The sequence below is a fragment of the Cervus canadensis genome, chromosome 7, assembly GCF_019320065.1.
Source record: "Cervus canadensis isolate Bull #8, Minnesota chromosome 7, ASM1932006v1, whole genome shotgun sequence".
Lineage (NCBI taxonomy): Eukaryota > Metazoa > Chordata > Mammalia > Artiodactyla > Cervidae > Cervus > Cervus canadensis.
In genome coordinates this window covers 8,110,041-8,130,715 of record NC_057392.1, presented here as the reverse complement: position 1 = coordinate 8,130,715, position 20,675 = coordinate 8,110,041, and the positions used below count along the sequence as shown (strand labels likewise).

Below are 20,675 nucleotides of genomic sequence, written 5' to 3'. Positions count from 1 at the left end.
ATTTTTTAGTTTGGAGAGACCACGTGACAAGCTCCTTTTACTGTACAAATCTACTGAAAATTTACTTAGGTTCATACATTCCCATAATTACAGAAGTTCATGCACTTAAAAAGTTATATGTTACTTGTTAAATACTTAAACTCTGAGGTATGTTAAACTACTGCTCGGCTCTGAAATTTGATCTAGATAAAGTAGAATTCAATGCTAATCTTCTGTTAGACTCTAGGAAGGCCTGTTTGTCATTTTGATCTAACCAGAAATAAAGCAATAGATAATATTAATATTTCCTCTAGGACACTGATGAATCTAGCTGAGAGAATAGTTCTTTGTTTGACAGTTTGTTCAGAAGAATGACAAACAAAAATACACGAACCCAGAATTGTATTCTTTAAGCCAGTTCAGAAGGGCATCTTTGTTGAATGCTGCTGCTGCAGCAACATTGCTACTGTTCAGCTGAATGTCAGCAATTGTTTCAGAGGTGCTCACAACTTCAATGAGGCCAGAGCGGTCTCCTGTTGCTAAGCAGCCATAAGGTAGCATCCTGAAAAGAAGAAAAGGGATACAGAGAGTCACAGGTCTATGCATCCATAAAATGAAAGATTGACAGAGTTATTTTTTTCTTTGAATTTTTTATTTATTTATTTTTATTTTTTTATTCTTTGAATTTTTTAAAAAAGTTTTATTACTATTGATACCCTTGTCACTATTGTATCAGTCATATAAAGAGATAATAGTTCCACTTTCAGTTAGAGTATAAATATCTTGGCCAACAGAGTACTTTATCGAACTCCAAAGTGCCAGCTAAATGGATATTACCTGATTATTCTGGTGCAATATTCTACTTATTTATGCAGGTAGACAGAAGCATATTAGAAAAAAGAAAAGACTTTCATTTTTACCCTAAATTTTGGAGAAGAGAATCACCCTTTACAGAGCATCTAGGTGCCAACCTGCAGGCTAAGCACTTTACACATTACCTTGGTTAACAGCAACCCATCCTTCCACTGTTCCAGCCCACAGACTTCAGGTAATCTACGATTCTTTCTCCCATTCCCAGCATTTACCTATCTTGAAAACGCATACAGTCTAATAAGTTCTTTGTCTCCACCCTTCCTTAAGCTACCACCCTAGTTCAGGTCACCACCACCCCTATTCAGTTACTCAGCTTCCCTCACTAGTCTCCCTGATTCCACACTATAGTCTGTCCTAAAGGCAACAGCAATATATGCTGTATGCTCTGTCGTGTCCAACTCTTTGCAACCCCAAGGACTGTAGCCCGCCAGCCTCCTCTGTCAAGGCAAGGATACTGGAGTGGGTTGCTGTTTCCTCCCACAGGGGATCTTCCCGACCCAGGGATTGAACCCACGTCTCTTGCATCTCCCTGCATTGGCAGGAGAAATTCTTTACCACTGCACCTCCATTTAAAATACATTCATAGGACTTCTCTGGCAGACCAGTGGTTAAGACTCCATGCTGCTAATGCAGGGGGTGTGGGTTTGATCCCTGGTTGGGGAACCAAGATCCCACATGCTGCACTTTGTGGCCAAAAGATTTTAAAAAACCAACAAGCATTCATGTCGTTCCCCTGACTGTGCTTGTTGGAACTCCCAAGACCTTTAGTCTAGTCCTGCTTCCCCTCTCTTAGTATTTTTCCCTTGTTCACCTGTTTTTACTACACTGGCTCCCTTGCTACTCCTCATACATATCAGGTACAACAATCTTTCATTCCTTTATCTGTTTTATTTTCTCTGCCTGGAACATTCTCGCCCAAGACATCTACATGGCTTATTCCCCTCCCACTTTGAAATCTTTCCTGAGATGGCACCGTCTCAGTAAAGAATTCCTGAATCATCTTATAACAATAAACTACCTGCCATCTCTTTCCTGCTTTATTTCCTTCCATAGCCCTCAACACTCCAAAATCCTGTACATTTTTTTATATGTTTGTTTATTGTCTGTCTCTACCATTTGGATATAAATTTCATGAGACAGGGGTAATTTGTTCAATGTGTACCTTCAGGATCTGAGAGTGTGTACAAAGCAGGCACTCAATAAGTATTTCTAAATGAATTAAACCAACTTAACAAGAAAATTCCTAAAAGTAAGGTGAATTCCTTACTTACCAATTTTACAAGCAAAATGTAAACTAAATTTGCAAAAAAGTCATCCATTTAAGCAGAAGATCCAAGACTTAAAATTAGGTCTGAGTGGCTCTAAAACTATCTTTTTAACCTGATACAGTCTACAGAGTCACTGACTATATAAGAGGTCTCTCAGGCTGCTTCCTGTACAAAATAATTTTAGCTAAATTGATATGTAGCATTTTGCTTAAATATGATCCCTAGTAAAAGTAAACATTTTCTCAGGTCTCTTGTAGACATTTCAAGTAGAGTTTCTTTTGTGAATTAGTTAATCAAATATTTGGTCTATTTATTAGAGTTTTAAACATTTTTCTTAGAGATTTATGTGAATTCTTTACATATTAGTATTATCCTCTCATTTCGGTTGTTAACATTTTCTTTGGTTTTCTAAAAACCATACTATCACTAGAACAAATACAAAATGGAATAAGCTACCTTGTAAATTTCGAATATAAGGCTGGTGTCTAAGGAAAATGCAATGTATAGAATTCACTGATTCAGTATGTACAAGAGCAGCTATACGTCAATCATTGTGTTAGCTGCTGGTGATACAAAAAAGGAGCAAAAAAAAAAAAGGTCCCTGTTCTCACTGATCAGATAAACCACAAACCTATAATGTGCATGTGACTGTTGGATGAATGAGAAGTGCCACTAGAACATGTCAAGGACTAAAAAAGAGCTCTATGAGGAGGAAGAACATGACAGACAGAGGCAAGTACAAGGTAGAGCATAAAATCCAGGTGAGGAGAGGAAATGGTCAGTGTTGGAAAGACCAGGTGGAGCTTAATCTGTTATATAAGGGCTTTACCAAAGAGAAAAAAATGTGTGTGTGTGTGTGTGTGTGTGTTGGGGGAATGAGTATGTTAGTGTGAGTAATAATCAGAAAAAAGAGGAGAGTTTCATTTAAAAGTTTTTGAATTTCCTTCTAACCAACAATTCAGTGTTATGGCTCTTTAAGCTCTTTCCTAATTCTAACAAAATATGGTTGGGAGCAAAATTGTGAAACTACATGCTCACAGCCTGATATACAAATAGCCTGCTTTTACATCTGCATTATTGATTGATTTCTCCTTTTTAAAGTTTACCCTTCACTAGAAAAGGCAGCTATGGAGCATGACAGTTCTTACCAATCCCCCCCCATCCTTATCATGACACAGCACATGTGAGGTAAACATGGTCCGGTAAAGTGCACTTTGGCTCACTTTCCGACATCTCTTCCTACCCTACTTGTAGCCAAACTGTACAAAAGTCCAACAACTTCCTCTTCAAAGGCAGACACTGATGAAAGCATTTAGTGTCTTGAGGATAAAATGCTCACAATGGGTAGGAAAAAACATTCTTGTCATAAAGACAGTTTGACAGAAGTCAAACAAACTTCTGGAGCCCTGACTACCTTATGGGGGCCCACTTTGCACTCAACTTCTCATTAAGACCATGACAACACTTAGTAAGTTTATCTTCCTTTCTCAGACTCTCTGACCCAAGGCACAATTTGTTATCTTTCCATTAAAGCAAGAATTGTAAAATGAGATAAATTCTACAGTAGCAGAGATGGCAGCCCCATCACCCTAATCTGAATGGCTATGTAGAAAGTCTTCTCTGGCCTTGACTCTGACACGCTGACCCAAGTCTTGGTGGTACTTTAGCCCATTGCCTCAAAAGGAGGCAATTATAATTCTTTTACCTAAGGCTTGCATAGCTTCCATCTTCTTCCTTCATCTTTCTAACTACAGATACCAGTGTCATTAGAACTGCTGTATAGCTCTCTTAAAAGGGAAGTAAACCCCCATTAGTACAACTCAGATGTAAAGTCACAGTGAAGACAACTCTCCAAAATTCAGTACCTATTTGATGACGGGTGGTCAGAGTGTTCTAATACTGATGGCTTACAAAAGTTCTAATTTGGCAGCAAAGCTATCAAGAGTATTTTGAGACATCAGAAAAAAATGAAAAATAGGTACTTTAGTTCATGCTAATGTAGCACTTTTGCAGGAGCTAAAATAGTGTGATCAAAAGAGTAATGTGTAGAAGGTATCTGAAGATTTGACACTGAACTTAAATGACTCTAACTTCGCTAGAGGCTCAGTGGTAAAGAATCTGAATGCGAATCCCTCATCTGGGACAATCCCACATACCACGGACCAACTAAGCCCGTGGGCCACAACTATTGAGCCCTTGCTCTAGAGTCTGGGAGCCAAAACTACTGAGCCCATGTGCTGCTACTAAAGTCCATGCACCCTAGAGACCATGGTCCACAAGAAGAGAAGCCACTGGGAATGAGAAGCCCATTCTACCACAGCTAGAGAATAGCCACCTTTCATCGCAACCAAAGAAAAGCCAGGGGAAAAAAAAAGAACAAAAGCCAGTACAGCATGAAGACCCAGCAGAGCCAAAATTAATTAATTAATAAAATTATTTTAAAAAAAATAGTGTGTGCTACATGAACCAGTTTAACCTGAACAGCTGGCCAAAAGAAACACAAACACAACACGAACACTGGGGCATGTATATTTATAGAAACAGTTAAAAAAAAAAGTTTGCTGAAAAAAACAGCTATTGGTTTGAAAATAAACTCAAAAGAATTAAAATCCTGCATATTTTTTAAAACATGGGGTCAGAGTGTTAGGTAGTTAGAATACGGAAAAGGAGTCCAAAATGGCGGTGGCTGAACGACGGGGAGGGGAAACGCCCGGGAAAATGGAGCAGAGGAAGGGCAAAGGAAGGTCCGCGGACCGGAGTAAGGACTTCCGGTAGAACATCGCTCCTGCCTAAGCCCACTTTGCATAGGACAGGCCCAGGGGGAACAAAAAAACATACAAAAAGAGAAGCCAAAGTCTGTCTCTGTCTCTGTCTCTCTCGACATAGAACGGAGGAGCGTACACTCGCATGACAAGAGTACAAAAAGTCAGCAAAAATCTCACTGAACAGACAAGTTCCTTTTTCTTGTTAGACACACATTGTTTCCCCTGAGACAGATACCAAGTTTATTTCTAGCACTCCCACAAGTGGCTGCCTCCCTTTGCATGATGTCACAATGAACTTCTTTTGACGCTAACTGTGCTTTAAACAGAATGGCCAAAACAAAAAACTAGAGGAAAAGAACTTAGTTGCGGTTTTCAATTAGTCTGATTAAACTAAAGATAGTCTTTAGCTCAGCCTTTTGTAATTAAAAAGACTCATAATATGGCTAGAATCTGTTCTACTTTAGTATAAGAGCCCTGTGCTGCTTTATGTACTGACCATGGAAACAAGTGACAAGTTACCAACCAAAGCTTGAAAAGTTTTCTCCATTTTTTATGGACAAATCAAGTAAAATCATTTTCATTGGGGTTTACTTTATAAGAATAATTAACAAACGTTTACTGAACTGAACCAGATAGTAAATATTTTAGGTGCTGTAGGTAATTAAATCATTTTGTACCTACAGCATAAAAGTGGTCATAAAAAAAAGACGGAAAAAGAAAAAAGGTAGGTCAGACCCCTCTGAGTTTGTGCTCCTCAGGAATAATTTCTTACAATCACACATTCCCCTCTTATCTACATATTTTTTTTATATTTTTATTTATTGACTGTGATAGTCCCACAAGAATACTGAAATTCAGTAAGTTTTTTATTCAGAAACTTGGGTCTTCCCATCTACTTCGCAATCTCTAGCATGAAGCTGCCAGTATTCAGTATCAGAATTTGTTGCAACCTGTGTGCTAAGTCACACACTAAGCACTGTGCTGTGCTTAGTCATTCAGTTGTGTCTGACTCTGCGACCCCATGGACTGTAGCCTGCATGGACTGTAACCCCATGGACTGTAGAATTTTAAAGAACAAATTACTGGTTATTTAAAAAATTTTTGGAAAACCAGCATATGAATAGGACTGTACCAATTGCAGTTGCTTCCTGGGAGAGGGGGGAAATCTGTGGCAGACCCAAGGTTTCCACCTGTCTGCCCAGCCCAAGTGACTCCTCAAGGGACAGAGAACCACCAGCAGGGCTCAGTGGACTGAAGCTTCTTGTGTAACCAGTGGTTACCCTTGGAAACTTTACTAGCACCCTCACACTTTTATCCTTAGCATCTGAAGTCACCTCATCTAGGTCTTTTGTCTACCAAATACAGTCTCCACCAAAATGCTAACTAGTCACAGGCCTTTACACTGGAAGTGAAGTGAAGTGAAGTCGCTCAGTCCTGTCAGACTCTTTGTGACCCCATGGACTGTAGCCTACCAGGATCCTCGTTCCATGGGATTTTCCAGGCAAGAATACTGGAGTGGGTTGCCATTTCATTCTCCATACATATTTCTTACGACTAAGTTATTGACCAAAAATTTGCTACCTATTCAAATCTACCTGTTCTATTTTTACATGTATATATTAGAAATTTCTGCTAATTTAAAAGCAAAAATCTTTCAAAATGACAATACTCAAAGGTCCCTTTTAGATGTACTATAATCTTACTTCTGTATTCCAATCACACCTACAAGTCCTATTTATGGAACAAAACCTATGGCAAATTGTTCACTCTACCTCAACAGTACTGGAAAAGTTTACAATAGAAAATTTCAAAGACTAAAGAACTCTTAAAAACAAACAAACAAAACAATGGACAATTACATACTTGGGCCACCAGAATACTTCTATAAACGAAGAGTTACTAGGTAAGTCTTACCACAATTTTTTCTGACTGCCAAATAATAAAACAACTGAAATCAAGTTTAGAGTCTGACAGACTGCAGTTTGGATCTAGCTCCACCACTTACTATTTCTGTAACTTTTGACAAACTGTTTAAAATCCCTTAAACTTTAATTTTCTCATCTGCTGAAAAGGAATTTTCTCATTTGCTTGTAAACTACATGACAGTACACATGTGAAGAACCTAATACAATACCTTGTTCAGTCAATAAATATCAACTGTTTTAAGTTTTTAATAAATTAAACCTAAAAAGAAATAAAGAAATACTCCTAATCTTGCAGGGATAAAGTCAACCCCAAGTGTAACTGTTGCTAGCAACCTTGTGGACAAAGTTGCTGTAGATACTAAAACACATAAAAAATAATAAAGTCAAAAAGCTTTTTAAAAGTTACAATTAATAAAGAAAGAAAAGGAGACTTCCATATTCCAGATATATAGATTATTCATAGTAGTGGCTCAGGAAGTTACTGACTTGGCTGACATTTTAATGTGCACGAGAAAAGAGACATGGCATTGAGTCCATGAAAGGCAGGATCTGGACTTGAAATCCTACACAAAGCTGGGGCTATAAAAGGGCTGTCAAACGTATGAAGAGAACTAGAAAACGTCTGCTCACTGATGACAGGATATACCATGAGAGTTTGCCTTAGGTCTACCCTGGGCCCGGGGTGGGCAATAAAAAAGGAGAGATTCATGGAAGTGCAAAAAACTCAAGCCTTCCCATATCCTTATGACACTCAAATATAACATGAAGTAAGAGAGCCTGAAGGCAAAGAATTAACATAAAAACTGGTTGCTCATGCATAAAGATCTTAGGCAAAAGCACAAACTAAACCAAAACTCATTTTTGGGAGGAACTTTCACACCCTAGGGGGCAAAGGACCCTCACAGAAAACACAATATTCACCAATAATGAATTCAAAACTAAATATTATTAACTAACAAGGAAATGAGTAAGATTAAGCATATAAATGAAAAGGTGATACCCTAAGAGAGAACAGTATCAAAGAGATGCTAAGATGATAAAGACATGAAAAGGAATACAAAGTATAAGAAGAAAAAAGTACAGTATGAACAGGAGAAGAGATATACAAAAATCAAATCAAATACAACCCCTAAATAAACGGTTATCAAAACAAACACACTACACTGATACACAAGAGATTAGACAATACTGAAGAGATAATTAATGAACTGGAAAACAGAATAAAAGAAACTACAAAAAAGATAAAAAGGAGAGAAATAGCAAAGATATTAAGAAGACATGTAGGACAGAACAGGAAAAGTCAAAATGTATCTACTAAAGTTTCAAGGGATTATGAAGAAAATGGCAATGTTGAAAAATATGGATTCATTCTGCAGAAACTAAAAGATGTGATTTTCTTAAAAAGATACAGTGAAAACGGGCAAGTAAAACTAAATCAAAAGAAATCCAAACACAGACAAATTATAGTAAAACTGTAGAAACAAAAGGCAAAGAAAAATTTTTTTCTGCAATGGGAATGAAAAAAAGACAGCTTATTTAGATTGACAGCAGACGTTAGAAAAAGACAACAGAGGTCAGGATACTATGGCATAACATCTTCAAGATTTCTAAGGAAAGCAGCTGTCAATCTGTATTTTCAAATTCTATAGCCAGGTAATATAAGCAAAACCAGGAAGTTAAGGACCTTTGAAAATCCCTTCTTCTGTAAGAACAACAAGAACACTGGCAAAAAATTGTCAAGAATCAACTATTTCAGTAATTTGGAAATATAAAAATGCTTTGCACTGATCTGGGGAGTATTTCTTGAAGCAAATGGCCGAATCTCAGTTGTGTGTTTTACTGTTACTTGTTCTAATCCCATCTACTTCCCACTTCTTCAGTAGACATGGCAACAAATCTCCCATAATCACCGTGATTACAGCAATCTGGTAGCCTCTAGAGGGGACAAAAAAGGGGTTGGAGCACCTTCAAAGCCTCATTTCTACATAACTGTCATTCTTTGAACTCTCTTGCAATTTCCAAGAAGATCCCACTAACAATTCTGTTTCTTTGATTTGACTGAGACCTTGCCTACTGTGAACTGCCTTTTAGCTAAGGGTGTTTCTCAAAAATAACCGGGAATAAGGTGTTTAACACTGAGGCTGTCTTAAGGGTAAATAATAGCTGGGTCAAACAATAAAGAAAAACTTTGACAAAAAACTTAAAGGAAAAACTGTGGAAGGACATGTTCATAAAGGATATGAAAGACTACAACACATCCAAGGGAATCTAGAAGCTGCATGGTTGTATGCATTTCTGGGGTTGTGCAAAGGGATAGAAAAGAATTGAGAAGGCCCTAGCACTCACTTCTTACTAACTTTGAGGCTTACACAAATTAGGGGTCACAGGTCTAAATTACCTGGCTGACTCCTCAAGGTATGTCCCAACATGCACAAAGAAACCTCAGTAAAGACTGGAAGACTTAAGAATTCCAGGCATTTAAGGAAATCTGTGGTTAATCATTAGCTGACCAATAAACTAACCAAGCAGAGAAATCAGTGACCATGCATGACAAAGAACACAAACTTTACAAAATTAGTTCAGAAGTCGTGACATAAACAAACAACAATAACAAAAAAATCCAGAACAAGGGAGAGAACCTGATTTTCAAGGTTCACAAGATTAAAACCCTATATTAAGTATGTTCAAAGAAATAAAAGGAGCCATGTCTAAAGAACAAAAGAGAAATATAAGAATGATGAATCGGATTTTGTTAGTGATCCAGTGGTTAACAGTCCACCTGCCAATGCAAAGGACATGGGTTCAATCCCTGGTCTGGGAAGATTCCACATGCCGCAGGCCAACTAAGCCCAGGTACCTTGGCTTCAGAGCCCTACGGAAGGCCGTGTACCCTGAAGCCCGTGCTCCACAGCGAGAAACCACCACAGTGAGAAGCCCATGCGTCACAACTGGAGAGGGGCTCACACTCGCCACAACTGGAGAAAGCCCACATGCAGCAACTGAGATTTAGCACAGCCAGAAATAATTTAAAAACTCAGGGGAAAGTATGACGAATCAGCAGAGTCTGTATTTAAACAGACAATTATTTAAATGAACCAAATACCATGACATTTATCAAAGGACTAGAATAATCCTGAATTTTATCACATACCTAGATTTCAGAATGTGCTACAATAATCAAAACAACATGAACCAGCACGAAAACAGACACATAAATCAATGGTACAGAACAGAGAGTCCAAAAGTAAACTCATTCAATGGATCAACCACGCGTCTAGGACAAGGGAAGCAAAACTATACAACTGAGAAAAAGATAGTCCCGTCGGTAAGTGTCACTGGGAAAACTGGATGGCTACATATAAAGAATGAAAACAATATCTTCTAACATCATATACAAAAATAAACTCAAAATGGATTAAAGACCTGAAACCACAGAACTCCTACAAGGGAATATAGGCAGACAATTCCCAATTTCAAAACTTACTACAAATTAATCAAGACTAAGCATAGAAATAAGATATATAGATCAATGAAACAGAATTTAGATTCTAGGAAAATTCCCTCACATTTATAGTCAATTCATGTTTGACATAAGTGCCAAGATAATTCAATGAAGAAAGAACAATCTTTTCAACAATGGTGCTGTGACAACTAGATACCAACACACAAAAAAACAAAACTGGACTCCTACCACGTACCATACAAAAATATTAACTAAAAGTGGATTAATGACCTCCCAGATAAGTGCTAAACTAAAATTTTCAGAAGAAAGCATAGGTGTAAATTTTCATGACACTGGATTAGATAATGGTTTCTCAGACCTGACACCAAAAACACAAGAAGCTAAAGAAAAAAATAGATAAACTGAACTGCATCAAAGTAAATATTTTGTGCATCTAAGGACACTATCATGAAAGTGAACAAACCCACAGAATGGGAGAAAATATTTGCCAATAATGTATTCACTAGGAGTCTAGTATCCAAAATATATAAGGAACTCATAACTCAAAAGACAAATATAATAACTCAATTCAACAATGAGAACAAAACTTGAATAGGTATTTCTCCAAATAAGATATACAAATGACTGACAAGCACATGAAAATCTGGCCAAAATTATTAGTCATTAGGAAAATGCAAATTAAAATCACAATTAGAAAATTAACAAAATTGCAAGCTAGAAACTCACAAATACCAATTATAAGGGCAGGTTTTAACATACCTCTGAAGAGACAAACAAGTAAAACTTTAATAAGAATAGAGATCTGGACATAATCAACAAATTTGATATAACAGACCAGTTTATGATCTTATAGTTAATAAGTACAGCATCTGAAATATTTTCAATCAATGAATATCACACTCAATGTGATAGTCAGAAAAACTGGGCATATGGTAATGCATAAGTAATCTTAAGAAATATGACATTGATCTTACATAAGACCACAAAATCTGACAATAGTCAGGTACAATAAAATTAAGACATCATAGAGACACCAACAACAAAAAGGTTCAATGTAATTTGGGAGTCCAAATAATTTAAACTAGTTCAGGACTTGAAGAAATAAAAATGGAAATAATAAAACATTTAGAAGTAAATTCTATATAGTGTGATGTATTATAAAAAAGCACAAACAAGTACATTTTAAAACTTAGGTGAAAAAATTGATAGGAAAACAGTTAAGGCAGTTAGAAGAAACATATGTATGGTTTCAAAAAACAGAAATTAATGTCCCTCTAGCTCAAATGGTAAGGAATCTGCTTGCGATGCAGGAGACCAGGGTTAGATCCCTGGGTCAGGAAGATCCTCTGGAGAAGGGAATGGCAATCCACTCTAGTATTCTTGCCTGGAGAATTCCATGGACAGAGAAGCCTGGCAGGCTGAAGTCCATGAGGTCACAAAGAGTCGGACATGACTGAGCGACTAACACACATACAATGTACTGTTTCAAAAAATCTGAAACAGAATTAACACAAGTAAAAGAAAGGAAACTATAAAGATGAAATCAATGATACAAAAAAAAAAAAGAAATCAATGATACAAACAGAAATATAAGAAGCCCATTCTTTAAAAATACTAAGATTCAAACCTCTAAGACTAATCTAGAAAAGACTAATATGGAAAAAATACTGCATACAAAATAATTTTACAAATGTAGAAGGAGAAAAAAATTAAACATAGCGGAAGTTGTAAAATTACAAGAAGATATTAGAAATAGTATGGTAATAAATTAAAAAACAATGAAGAAATAGACCATTTTTAGCCTCAAAAGGGACTCAAGAAGAGTAGTCAAAAAAACCTAAATCCCAAAGAAGTCAACACTAGAACTAAACTTTTGGAGAGACAGAAAAGAAGTCAAGGTTAAAATTCAGAAAACAAAAGACAGCATCTTTAAGATAACTATACAGAGAAGGATTTTTTAAAAATAATACAAAAAGCATAAACCTTAAAGTAACCTAGGTAATTCACAGCAGAGAGAAAACACAATAATTATAAACACTGAAAAATTATTCAACCAAAGAAATGGCAGTTAAAAGTCTAGGAGACACCATGTGATGTCCACTAGATTTGCAAAAAATGTAACAAGTCTGATTGGCAAGGAGGTATTTCTGGGGAGAAACATGACACTGGTATAAACATTCTGGAAGCCACGTGGGCAACAGTGGTAAGGCTGAAGGTGTATGTGCTTTATGACCCAACAATTCCACTTCTGGCTATATAAACTAAAGAACTCTTCCAAATGTAAGTAAAGAGAAGTGTACAAACTTTAGGTTCAAATGAACACAAATAGCTACTAATAGGGGAATGGATAAATTTTTGCATTTACTCAAAACATTAATATAGAAGTGAAAATAACAAATTAGAACTCTACATATTAAACTTGGTAAATCTCAAAACATGTAATAAAAGTAAACTGCAAAAAATTACATGTGATACAATAGTTATTTATTGGAAGTTCAAAACATTCAATGGATATATAATATATAGTTAGACACAAACATACATGTATTACAGTTTAGAATGGTAAATCTTGAGTTGTGAGAGAAGAGAAGATCATAAGAATGCATCAATTTTATCTGCATATTTAATTTGTCTTTTAAAAAAGTAAATATGAAAACACGTTAACATATGTCATTAGACTATTAAATGGCTACACAAATCTGGGCTTAAGAGCACAAAAATATTGTCAATCATCTATATTTCATGTTTAAAATATCTCACAGTTTAAAAAAGCGAAGAATTAAGTAAAAGATGAAGTTATTAATAACTAGCGTCGAAATCTTTTTAACTGTATGGCCCTATATCATGAAATATGTTTAATGTTTTTCTCTCCTTAAAAGGAGTACACTGTAGAAAACTAGAGAACCAGGTGTACCAAGGGCAGAGGGGATTGTATCATCTTTAAACCTACGACCCATAAGTAATGTCTATTATACCATTTTAGTTTCTGTAAACATTTTTAAATATGTGTCATTTTTCAGGAAGTTTTTCAAAAGGTTGAAATCATTCTATTAAAATATTTTTTGCATCTCACTTGTTTCATTTTGATGTTTGAAGAAAGTACTTTCCCCAAACTGGTAGCAATTCTCTATAAACAATACTTTTAAATACCTGAGATGTTTCATCATATGTGAAAGCTCATTTTTTAAACCATTATACTAATGAGCAAACGTTGAAAAGGGTGGCCCAATTTTTTTTTTACTATAAATAAAGCAAGAATGAGTACCTTTGTGCATGAATCTCTTTTCACATTTTTAATTTTAAGTTAAATTATGGAAATATTGGATATAGAGTATAAATAAGTGATACAGAGAGGTTTATATTAATTTACAATGGCATATGGCAATATTTTTGTTTCTGTTACTGCAACAGTGCTCCAGACTGTATTTCATTTAAACAAAATTTTTGGTAAGAAATCAATCGTATCTAATTGTTCTTTCAACTTGAACTTCTACCTTAGAACTAATGGTATTTGCATAATTATTAGCTTATTTATTTTATAACTTGAACAGCCTTTTCACATCTTCTCCCTTTTATTTATTTTTATGGACTCTTTTAATATTTAGAATTATTATCCCCCTGTCCTGTTCATTATGAATATAACACCTGGGGTGAGGCTTGACTTTGGTTTGTTGACACTTGAACCTTGTATTTTTATATAATTAAACATATCAACAGTGTTTGCAATTATCTGCTCTTTATCTTACAAGATTTATAATAATTGAACTTTAAAAATCCATTATGTTTCCTTTTTCTTTATCACCATAAACCTGTTCTGCTCACTGTTTACCCCTCACAATGGTGGCAAGCAAAAAATCCTGAAAGTCCACCTAAAGACTTCCCTTTCAGGAAGGTTAGAAGAATCAGGGTTACTAGGCTGAAAAAGAAGAGGTGCAGGCCCTTCTCTGGCTTATCACTCTCGCAACCACCAGTGCATCTTTCCTGAGACCACCTCCAAAACCGCAGACTGGGATGTGACTCTTGCTGTCACAAGTGTAGTTTTACACTTGATGAGGTTTCAGTAAGAAAATGTATTGAGGGATTGTTGTAAACTATAAAGAATTATATGGATATGACTATGAACAACAACCAATAATAATATCAGGAAGAAATCAACAAGAAGTTTTTGAAACTTTGTCGTGGAAGGAATACAATATGAGATAAAAAGAAATTCACTAGAAATCTTACCGAAGGTCCAGACCAGCTTCTTTCCAGAGTAAATCCATCAAGCGCAGCATTTGGAGTGTCAACATATCCTGCCGTAAATCTAAGGGGGAAAAGCCCTTATATAAGTGCTTTATACTTGATGCTTAATAACATTAACTTAAGATTAACTAATTCAGCCAGAATGAACTGGCTGGAAAAAAACACTGGAAAATAACTGTTCTGTTAACTTTTTTCCAGAATTTTAAATTTCTTTTAAAAACAGTTGTAAGCACATACAGTTAGGTTCACTTAATTCCATTTAACAGACCCAACACAGAGAAGATATAATGTTCATGGACAGGAAGAACCTGAAGAGCAATGAATTTCACATGATTTGCCTGCAATCACAAAACTAATGAATGGTGGCAATCATGACTACCTTCTGGTTGGTGTGATTACTTCAGAGGCATTTCTTTTATAAAATATGGGTAAAATGTTTTAATTAAAATATAAAACTATGGCAGCACTATCAAAATTGCTATCATTGAGGGTGAAACAGATCACCAGCCCAGGTTGGATGCATGAGACAAGTGCTCGGGGCTGGTGCACAGGGAAGACCCAGAGGGCCAGAGTGATCGGGCAGAGAGGGAGGTGGGAGGGGGGATCGGGATGGGGAATACATGTAAATCCATGGCTAATTCATGTCAATGTATGACAAAAACCACTATAATATTGTAAAGTAATTAGCCTCCAACTAATAAAAATAAATGAAAAAAAAATTGCTATCATTGAAACAAAGCTATGAACATATTGAAAATATTCTCTCATACTTGATAAGCTTTTAATCAAGGGAATACACAGCGTTGTATTTTGAAGGGGAAAGGGAAGGTTTATTAGAACAACGCATGTAAGTAAGCTATACAAATCACTTTCTAAAAGGAGAAAAAAAGGGGGTTTATGATAGGTCAAATTCAACTTAACGACCATTAACAGCTACCGATTGGCTGCCATGTGTTCTACATTTTCACATCACCTTTCAGAGAAAGCAAACAGACAAAAAATGAAAACTACTAAGGAATTTGGCACTGTAAAGAACTCAATACATACCATCACCATTTTTAAAAATCACTCCAACTGAATCCTCACCAAACACCTTGTTGTTGTACACAAGCCACAAAGGCTTCATTTTGGAATCCATGTATTTACACTTCTCAACACTGAAAGGAACAAAGGGAAAAATTAGCCCACTTCAATTAAAACATATAGCAAGACTGTAATGTTGCCATGATATAGTAGGCCTGGGAAAACCCCTCACCTGTTCCATTCAGGTCTACAGAAGTCAGAACTAGAACATTTCCTCTTGGCAGAAAAGCAACTGTGACACTAGCCTTGGTCAGCATGCAGTGATGACAAATGAGCTGAACTGAAAATCCAGATTTGCCCTTCTCACCACTATATTTAAAGCTCCTCCCTTTCTTTCCTTTTTCTTCTTTAACTTTTGTTATCATACATGGACAATAACAATCAGAATATAACACTGGATTGTGAGTTCATTCGTGACTTCCTAAAGAAGGATCAACTTTGAATCCTGATATACTGAACATAATTATTACTTTCCCATTGTTACTTTTGCAGGAAAAGTAAATATAAGAAATCATTTTCTAAGTTCATTCAAAAATTTCATTTTGAAGGAAAGTTTAATTAGTAAAAAATCTATGATGGCTGCCAACATTTTGCTTACATAAGACTTTCAACTCTAAGAAACCAGTAACATAGAAAACAAATTTAATTACATACAACTGATAGGAAATTAATTTCCACTAACCCACTGGTAAATTAGCTAGAAGACAAACATCCTATTAACATGAGAATAACTTTAGAGAACTTTAAGAGTTTCCTTCTTTAATTATATTCCAATTACCAACTGCAGTCTTCACTGCTCCCCTAAGGCAGTCACTCGGAAATCCCTCCTGCAACGCTATTTAAAGGGACGTTCACCAAGCACAGTACAGAAGGTCACTTACTAGAGTTCTGAGAGGATAACACATGGGTTCAGAGGTGACTGCAGGTCAGAGAGCGCTTCACGGTAAGCATTCTGTTTTAAACAAGTGTGCATCGCTTCTTTCCCTTTGGCTCTATTTAGCTTCATTGCATTCAGTTTGATTAAACTATTCAAAGTTTTTAGTTTATTGAGAGCTTCAACCTGAAAAATAAGTTTCCACACCACCAAAATTCATTTCTGTTAAAAATAATATCACGTGGTACTATTAATCAATAACCATTTCCCTATTAACTCTCCTCCCTGCAACATATAGGCAGCATAATCAGCTAAAGTAAAATTAGTACTCTGTTTATGACAAATATATTATATACAAGGAAATAAATTTATTGTGAACACTTGTTACTTAAAGTATAACTTTTCAAATGTTCACAAATCCTTTTCTTAAATAAAATCTTATAAATTAGAGAAAAGTAGAGACCTAGATTGCAGGTAAGAAGATAAGTATGAAACTTTACTCAGAACTCTGTAGCTGAGTTCAACTAGAATTTGAAACACAATAAATCTGAACCACACTCTAACTCGGCAACTCAACCATACGAAAGGAAAATCTGTATTTTCAAGTAACCCTGGGATTGACATTACTATCTTTGTCATCACTCTTGTTTAACATTTTCTCAGTATAATCTCTTTCCACTAAGGGTATGACGTAAATGACTGTACAATAAAATAAATACGAATACAGACAACAATAGCTGTTCTTCAAGTCTAAATTACTGGTCTTTACAATGAGGTAAACTCTAGCTATCAAAACTTGAAACTAAAAGTTGCTAAGACGTGTTCAACTCTTTTTGCAACCTGAAGGACTATACAGTCCCGGAAATCTCCAGGCCTGAATACTGGAGTGGATAGCCTTTGCCTTCTCCTTGGGATCTTCCCAACCCAGGGATCGAACCCAGCTCTCCCGCATTTCAGGCTGATTCTTTATCAGTTGAGCCACAAGGGAAGTGCAACAGTACTGGAGTTGGGTAGCCTTTCCCTTCTCCAGGGGATCTTCCCAACCCAGGAATCGAACTGGGTCGAATCTCCTGCATTGCAGGCGGATTCTTTGCCAGCAGAGGTACAAGGGAAGCCTCTATCAAAACTTATGCAAATAAAAAAAACTTACACAAGTAGTACAAGGGGAATCAACAATGGCCAACTGAATCAAATCATGTGTTTAAAAGTCAATCTTATTTTTACTAACTTAAGGACTGTCCAGGTCATATTAGTCAAATTCTTCAAGACCTAGCCTTGACCAGCCATATAACATAGAAAGGAATATTTCATTTTATTATTATGTAATTAAAACTGGAAACAACAATTGAGAAACATTAAATACATACATCAGCAGATAACCTGCATATAACAAGCATATAGAATATGTATGCAACACAACATGATCACTATGGTTTGCATTTCCATGAACAGATTTATTTTACACCATGTTTTCACTTCTGAATTTTGCTTCTATACAAAGAAACCACCAAGACTCTATAGGGATGTGAATTCAACATGCAGTTTCTACAGACAGGCTGAGGGCTTGCTCACAGGAAACTGGAAAGGTTCTATGTAGTTGGAAGATAAAATGAAGATTGCTGAAGCTTGCCAAGTTAGCCATCTGTCAAAACCACAGACAGCCCATTTCTCAACAATTTCAGGAGCTGTACAAACACTTGTGAAAAGGGAACTAGCTGAAAAGTGGACTATGCAAATAAGAACTTTTTGAAGTATTTCATATTTGAATTTCTTCCATATGTATATAGTTGCAAATTTTCAGGGCCTATCCATAATTATGTTGATATCCATTTCCTGGAACAATGTTCTGAATACCCACACGGCCATTAACCAAATCTTTTAAGTGTTTCAACACCTTGTCACACTGTAAGTTTACAGTGTAACAAGAATTGCCATGTAAAGGGTAAGATCTTCCCCTGACTGTTCATTAGTCAAGAAAGAGTAAGAATAATGTGATCCGACACATGTCTTATTTTTGCTGTTATAAAAGTCAAACTGGGGTTCTCAGAGAAACAAGAAAATGCTCAGGGTAGTTTGATCACAGGAATGAGTCCAAAGAAGTAGGGACTTTATCAAGGTGCGGGGGGTGGTGGTATCTTAATTGACTTTGTTGAAAGTTGAATTTTATTATTCATGCAATGAAAATTACTGCAGGGATTTAAAAAAGGGAATTATTGCTGTTTAGTCACTAAGTCGTGGTCAACTCTTTAGTAACCCTATGGACTAGAGCGTGCCAGATTCTTCTATCCATAGGATTTCCTAGGCAACAATACTAGAATGGGTTGCCATTTCCTTCTCCAGGGGATATTCTGCACACAGGGATTGAACCCGTATCTCCTGCACTGACAGGTGGATTCTTTACCTCTGAGCCAGCAGGGAAAGCCCTGAACAGAAGGTTAGGAGTGGGGAAACAAATGGCGTTTAAGTGAGAGAAGTTAGAAAAGCTAAAAAGGGAGGCGAGTCTTTGGCACAAGAAAAACACAATGTAGTAACAACAAACATAGTCTGGGAGAGCATATTTAATACTACAAAAATGTCAGTTACGTGAGTTGAATATACTACTTTCAGTTTATATCAGCTAGATGAAATGTGAACTGCAAGGAGATCCAACCTGTCCATCCTAAAGGAAATCAGTCTTGAGTGTTCACTGGAAGGACTGATGTTGAAACTGAAACTCCAATACTTTGGCCACCTGATGTGATGAGGTGACTAATTTGAAAAGACCCTGATGCTGGGAAAGATTGAGGACAGGAGGAGAAGGTAACGACAGAGGATGAAATGGTTGGATGGCATCACCGACTCAATGCACATGAGTTTGAGAAAACTTTGGGAGTTGGTGATGGACAGGGAGGACTAGCGTGCTGCAGTTCATGGGGTAGCAAGGAGTTGGACACAACTGAGCACCTGAACTGAACTGAGATGAAACTACCCTGTTAATACTTACAGCTTACATATTGTAATAATTACAATCACATACAGCTAGTGGTCTAAATATATACCATAGCATTAATAAACACCAATTGGACATGGAACAACAGACTGGTTCCAAATAGGAAAAGGAGTACATCAAGGCTGTATACTGTCACCCTGTTTATTTAACTTATATGTAGAGTACATCATGAGAAACACTGGGCTGGAAGAAGCACAAGCTGGAATCAAGATTGCTGGGAGAAATATCAATAACCTCAGATATGCAGATGACACCACCCTTATGGCAGAAGGTGAAGAGGAACTAGAAAGCCTCTTGATGAAAGAGAAAGAGGAGAGTGAAAAAGTTGGCTTAAAGCTCAACATTCAGAAAACTAAGATCATGGTATCTGGTCCCATCACATCATGGGAAATAGATGCGGAAACAGTAGAAACAGTGTCAGACTTTATTTTGTTGGGTTCCAAAATCACTGCAAATGGTGATTGCAGCCATGAAATTAAAAGACGCTTGCTCCTTGGAAGGAAAGTTATGACCAACCTAGATAGCACATTAAAAAGCAGAGACATTACGTTGACAACAAAGGTCAATCTACTCAAGGCTATGGTTTTTCCAGTGGTCATGTATGGATGTGAGAGTTGGACTGTGAAGAAAGCTGAGCACTGAAAAATTGATACTTTTGAACTGTGGTATTGGAGAAGACGCTTGAGTCCCCTGGACTACAAGGAGTTCCAACCTGTCATCCTAAAGGAGATTAGTTCTGGGTGTTCATTGGAAGGACTGATGCTGAAGCTGAAACTCCAATACTTTCGCCACCTCACGCAAAGAGTTGACTCACTGGAAATGACCCTGTTGCTGGGAGGTATTGGGGGCAGGAGGAGAAGGTGACGAAAGAGGAGGAGATGGTGGGATGGCATCACCGACTCGATGGACATGAGTTTGAGTAAACTCCAGGAGTTGGTGATGGACAGCGAGGCCTGGAGTGCTCAGATTCACGGGGTCGCAAAGAGTCAGACACGACTGAGCGACGGAACTGAACTGAGATGAAACTACCCTCCTAATACTTACAGCTTACATACTGTAATAATTACAATCACATACAGCTAATGGTCTAAATTTACACCATAGCATTAATAAACACCTAAGTGGTAAACCTTCAGGACTCACTTTTCTAACATGTACTCATATACGTAGAAAAACTGAGAAGTTGATAAATCCCCTGATACTTTCATCAA

The 20,675-nt window shown here is 36.6% G+C and overlaps 1 protein-coding gene across 2 annotated transcripts in view; it reads right to left on the bottom strand.

Moving 5' to 3' along the window:
- Nucleotides 1-20,675, bottom strand: part of LOC122445271 (phosphatidylinositol 4,5-bisphosphate 3-kinase catalytic subunit beta isoform) — a 180,161-nt gene that overhangs the window by 7,489 nt on the left and 151,997 nt on the right. For both annotated transcript variants that reach the window (XM_043474268.1, XM_043474269.1), the window contains exons 17-20: nucleotides 16,483-16,661; nucleotides 15,566-15,675; nucleotides 14,501-14,579; nucleotides 374-541 (exon numbers count right to left, since the gene is read on the bottom strand). In XM_043474268.1, the coding sequence (XP_043330203.1) occupies nucleotides 374-541; nucleotides 14,501-14,579; nucleotides 15,566-15,675; nucleotides 16,483-16,661 (536 nt within the window). The remainder of the gene's footprint in view (nucleotides 1-373; nucleotides 542-14,500; nucleotides 14,580-15,565; nucleotides 15,676-16,482; nucleotides 16,662-20,675) is intronic.